The sequence below is a fragment of the Pleurodeles waltl genome, chromosome 11, assembly GCF_031143425.1.
Source record: "Pleurodeles waltl isolate 20211129_DDA chromosome 11, aPleWal1.hap1.20221129, whole genome shotgun sequence".
Taxonomy (NCBI): Eukaryota; Metazoa; Chordata; class Amphibia; order Caudata; family Salamandridae; genus Pleurodeles; species Pleurodeles waltl.
Genome location: NC_090450.1, coordinates 127107081 through 127113080, shown reverse-complemented (window position 1 = coordinate 127113080; position 6000 = coordinate 127107081). Strand labels below are relative to the sequence as shown.

Below are 6000 nucleotides of genomic sequence, written 5' to 3'. Positions count from 1 at the left end.
ACAACCACAGTCCTTGTCAGTCTGAACCACAAAAGTAACTAAATTAACCTGTGCTTAATCCGCTGGTAGCAAAAGAACTCGACTTGGATGCACTCTTAAGTATTTATGCAGCACACAAACAGTAATAACGTGAAAACACAACATAAGAGATGTGCCAACGTAATTTAGAAATCTAGAGTAATATTTAAGAAATAAAATGAGCCCAAATTGACAAAAATAGCCACTAATTTGAACAGGCATGCTATTTTTTTCTGATAAAACTGCATTACTCACAATCTGTGAAATTGTGTTTACAGTGAATTTATATCATTTGTTCATCACAAAGTAAAGTCTTTATTTTGATTCTACTAAAATCCTTGTTTCCATCACACTTAGAATTAGCAAAAACGTGCTTCATTTTTGTTTTACTAGCAGCTGAATAAGTACAGTTCATGTACAGGTATTTACATTTTGTTCTGATACAAATTTCAGCCTTTCCTTTCATACTGTGTGTACCCTGGCAAGATTGTCACATAAGTGACTTTACTTTTCTTTCTCTGGCTGCAAAGTGAGGGTAGTTTGTAAACACAAATCTTTGTTTTTATATATTTAAAAAAAAAAAAAAGCAGCAGCAGTTTCTCAGAAGACAGCCTGACATGTGACCTCTGTTTTTGAAGTGCAGCAATTGTGACAATATAAATACAGATTTTAAAGGCATATATATTTATTTATTGGTCTTTCATGATCCATAATAATTGGCTTGCGACCCACTGTTTGGGAAACACTGCTAGACCCTTACAATGGCAATTCTTCCTGATATTAAGCATGTTTTTAAGTTAGACTAAAGTGTAATATCCTTTGTGTAGGATTTGGTACTAAAGCAGTTTCTCCTTTTACCACACCCACTTTTCCAAGACGTGTATGTGCTATACTCCTTGTGTAAACTCGGTCATGCAAAATCTATTGGAACAGATGGAGCTAGGTAAATTCTCCGAGTGTAGAAGGATCTCCTACATGAAGTAAGTAACGTTTGTACGGTGTGTGCTTCTGGTTGGTACAAAAGGGATCTTAAATATCTAGGATACAGTATTTTTGACAGTAACTTTATTCTGGCCTGATATTCATCCGGTTTCTTGAGCTGTTGGCAACGAGAGATGGCAAGAACGAATGCATCTAAATCCCCCATCAAGGGTGGTATTTCTATTGTTACTGGGCCAGGTGGATGTAACCACTCCATCAAAGCAAAATAATAAAGTAATTGAAATTGAAAGCATTCTATATTAAAAAGCTGAAACTTTAACTGAGATGTATGTTGTTTTTATTAAATTGAGAATCTTTAAAAGCAAAACTTTTAATCTAGGTTGAGGAGTTAAAAAATATACCTGGCCAGAGTGATAAGATTATCACGGAGTCCACCACCAAAAAAGAGGCTTTAGAAAAGCAAAAAGAAACTGAAGAAGATAAGCTGAAGAAAGTAATGGAAAGTCTTAAAAAAGAAACACAGGGACTTCAAGAGGAGAAGGAGGTTTGTTATATTCATATTTCATTTGTATTTTACATACATACACATCGGATCGCTGTTTCTTTTCTTTGTTGTCCTTTTCTATTGCTCACTGGTAGGAACTGTATGTCACAACACTGTAGTGGGACCAATAACTTCCTTCCAAGATGAAGGCACTGAAAACATTCATCCACGAATGGTCTTGACATTAGTCTCGTCTTAAACTTTATTTTGCAATTGATATCTGGCTCTTCTATTTTTTTCTGATGCATGAGGATTTGGAAGCATTTGTGATGAGTCTTTTAGCATAGCATGTTAAAGCGGTCTCCTTTTGCCCTCGTTCTGTTTTTTTTTTTCTAGAAACCTTTCTTTATGAAGTTCATTGTGATATTTCATTTAAGGCCGTCCATATTTATACAGTTTTGTTTGTCCTCAGTCCTGCACTTTGACTGTTGAACTTCCAGAGTGTACCCGTTTTCTGAAGTGGATTCCCCACTCTTAGTCTGATCTGTGTGGCCAATGACATTTGTGTTTTTCATGTTAAAGTGCACAGGCCTTTTTACATATACAGCGGTATTGGGGGGCATCGGGCGGCTTTCCACTTGTTTGCTTTACAAAAGGTTTGACCATTCCCCATAATTTACTTGGCATCATGGTTGACATTTATAAAAGGATGTTTGCATTGTTCACAGATGGCTGATGGCTTAGTGAATTGTGTGACCCATTTGGACCATGTGTACCAGTTGCACAAGATGGCGTCCTTTGCTTAGGTATGCCTCACGCACTCTGGTGCGCACATTTGTGATGGACATGCCTATAAAATGACACTGATGGCAGTGTCAAAGTAGGGTGAATACCTGCCCGTACTTTTCACGGACTGTCCATAATTTAGCGCTAATATTGGTTGTCCCTGATGGATGGCTTAATGGGCAGCATTTGTCCATAATTTTAGCCTTTCAGCTAAAGGATAAAAGTTAATTTGCACAATTCAGATTTCCCACCTGGAGTGGAAGAGAGGGAGTCTCCTGTGCTGTGATCCCAAAGGAGGGGCAGACAAATAAGAAAGAAGCCTTCTTGCCAGGGTGTCTGCTTCCTAAAAGAAATGCAAATGTGCGCAACTAGTGACTGCAAATATAAAGGGTGCTTGGGAGTACAGTGACTAAAAGCTTCCTGATGGCAGACATGTTCGTTTTGAGAAGTATTGCATGGCAGGAACAAGCTGAACTAGAGAGTGTATGCATTTAATGAAAAGTTAAATGTAAAACATATATGCAAAAGGTTTGGTCTGCGGATTATTGACATCTTTAATTTAGACGCACTTTATCGTTAACCTAAATGTATGTGTGCATTTTGTGGCAGCCTTGATCTTGCTGTGTGTAATGCACATTTAAAATAGACCAGGGCCACTGGAATTATGCAGCAGATGAAGGGCAAATTATGTGTCATGAAAAAGCAAATTATGCAGTGTAATGTGGCACATTGTCTGATAGTGTTGCTTCAATATTCTGTTATTTGTATGCTTGTTAGCACGGTCTGGGCATAGTTGGCACCTCAGCTTAACAAGCAAACATAGCAATAGAAAGGTGAGAAGTCAACCTTTGCAAAGGACCTTTGAGTGCACGTCAACACTTGTTTCAAATGTATTAACTTTTGAAACGTTTGAGCTAGAAGCCACTTTTTTTTATTAAAATCTGCAGATTATGCAGCAGATGATGGATTATGTGGTAAATGCAGGAGAGCAATAACCATGCCAAAAATGCCTTAGCCGCACTGTCACATAATTCTAGCGGCCCTGATAATGATGTGTATTCACAGTGCTTTCATGAACCTCATAGCACTAAAAATACACAGGTGACATTTCCTGCTGCACCAAAAAGGATTACATTCTATTGTCCTCCGATTGTACACATAGACATCAGTAGGGATCATATTCACCAATAGAGAACATATAACCTAAAACTGTGAATTTCCTACGGATAAGTTAAACTTTTATATAGTTTTTCATATACACTGTTTTTTTTAATATATATATGGCTACTTGATGGTGAAAGATCAACAAAATATTTACAGCATATTTTGTTCTTTAGCCTAACCTTTGAGTCCGCCTCTGCACTCAGTGACCTGGTCCCACAGCTGTATACATATCGTTTTAATGCACTTCGACCCCAGCATTGAATAGCTATGTAATATGTGAAAAAGCCACTGATATTAGCACATGGTGTCCTGCCTTCTCTTTCCTTTATCTACCTTTTTCTTTTTTAGATAGTGTCAGATTAACCTGTGATCTCTATTTCTTTAACTCCGTGTACTATTCATCCTAGTGAATTGTACAAAAACACTGTTTTTTGGTTTTAAAGAGGATGGAGAAAGAAAAATTAACCAAGGGCCTGGTTTAGAGTTTGGCAGATAGGGCTCCTCCGTCACCAATGTGACGGGTATCCTGTCTCCGTATTAAGATTCCCATGGCATATGAGACTGTAATACGGTGGATGGGATATCCGCCATGTTTGTTTCGGGGTAACTCCGTCTGCCAAACTCTAAATAGGGCTCCTAGTCCGTGGCTTAAGTGCACTGTGTGATCAGAAAGCCTGGGTTCAAAGCCCGGATTCCTGTATGACTAAATTGTGTAATCTAAGTCAGGTCATTTTTTTTTACTTCATGTGTCTAATTTACTTGAAAGTAGCATTTGAAAGCACTTTCAAGTAATTAAGCTTAAGATGGACTGTGTTAATAAAACTCATTTCTGTTGTATAAGCTTGTAATGTTCCAGCACCCATAACAATATTGGCCATGATGAAAGGGACACCAGACAGTTGGTTCAATATGTTCACTCATGGTGTTAAGAGGGAGGGTTAATAAATGTCCATGCAATGTTGTGAAATGTACTAAATTGAGACACTACCGTTTTTTTCAAAAGATGTTGCATAGCAGGCAGATTCCATCGTAATTTTACAGAACTGTGCTAGTCTAGATACCTTTTTTGAATAGTTAGCACACAATTTTACATTTTTTGGTGTAACAAACTGGCCTATAATAAACTGTCCCTCCACATCCCCACCCAGTTGTCACTGCCTTACCTATCAGCATAGGGAAGCAGGGCAATGAAACTAAAGTGACAATATTCACAAGTACTGTGTGCACCACGCAAATGCTAAGTCAGTACTCCTTATCTTGGCTAGGCAACAACAAGATTGTTATACATCAGGACCTGAGACACAGCAGGTAAGTTATGGTAGTAACCACATGAATCCCCATGCATCATTAGGCCAAAGGTATCATCCATTATAAATACTGTGTAGGCATCCACACACCATAAATCATGAATGTTGCACGTGGAATGACATAGCTGTGCGATGACTCGGTATGCAAGAGGGCAATAGTCAACATATTATCCAGGCCGAAAATATTATAATGCATCCCGTTCCTAAGTGTCATCATAGCAGTAGGGAGCGTGATAACTGAACACCATATGCACATATGGTGACTTTAATTGTTATCTTGGTACTACCAGATAAAAAAAAGAGATGCGTCCCAAAACGTCAGGCAAGAAGTAAAACATATGCCCCAAAGAAATGCACTGGTGTATCCTACCCCCACCCCTCTGTTAGATGTATTACGGGAATCCTAAGAGAAAGCTTGGTGAAATATACTTATGGTCGAAGTGTGCACCATAGACCTCTGGGGTACCTGCGCTTCTATTGCAGGAATTGTGGTAGTTTTGGGAAAAGTTAGCCTTGAGGTGCTGGTTGGCCCCGGAGAGGTGGGCCCCTCCATTGAGAACTCCCCCACCCCCCTAGGTATGTGCAGATACAGCATAGAGGGGAGGGGGGGGGGGGGGGACCTGCTGCTGCTGCTGCCGCAGCAGAGTTTGGCAGGGTGGCCTTCATGGACCTCCCCATACGCCAAGCACTGCTGGTCGCCTCTGCCAGCACATAGGCTAGCTTCCTGGGTGATCAACTAATTGTGTCCCCTGAGGCCCTGAAGGGAACCAGGCCGCATGCAAATACATGGTGCGGCTGCCTAGGGCCCAGGGGCACACACAATACTGGGGAGAGCTCCTGGTGGCTCTGCCCCTCCCGTACGAAGCGGCCCCACTACCAGGAGCCCCCACCACCGCAGTTGTCTTCCTGGAGCCAGGTTGTGTCAACTATGCTGGTATCATTAGGCAGTCCCTGGGCAGGTCCCGCTGTGCTGATGATAGGAGGATTCCTGGTTGCCTTAGCAACGTGACAGGGGCTCATTGTGCTCCAGACTCTGCCCGGAGGGCCACCGTCGGCTGGGACACCTTTAATGTAATTCTTGCAGCACGTGATCAGTACACGTCGGGGCTCAATATAGCACTCATCCACCAGCACACAAAAAGATCAAAGCACTACACGCCATTTCTCCTGGGACAGTAGAAAGCACTCCTTCACATGCTTACCATAACTCCGGGCTGCATGAGCTGGGTACGCAGTCCAGCCCTTGGGGAGCACTCAAGGTCACAAGGCAGGCAGCAGACCAGCTCATTGGGTAGCTAT

The 6000-nt window shown here is 41.1% G+C and overlaps 1 protein-coding gene across 1 annotated transcript in view; it reads left to right on the top strand.

The window, feature by feature from the left end:
* Nucleotides 1-6000, top strand: part of SMC4 (structural maintenance of chromosomes 4) — a 451201-nt gene that overhangs the window by 114297 nt on the left and 330904 nt on the right. Inside the window, exon 10 of the mRNA XM_069213253.1 lies at nucleotides 1340-1504. Within this exon, the coding sequence (XP_069069354.1) occupies nucleotides 1340-1504 (165 nt within the window). The remainder of the gene's footprint in view (nucleotides 1-1339; nucleotides 1505-6000) is intronic.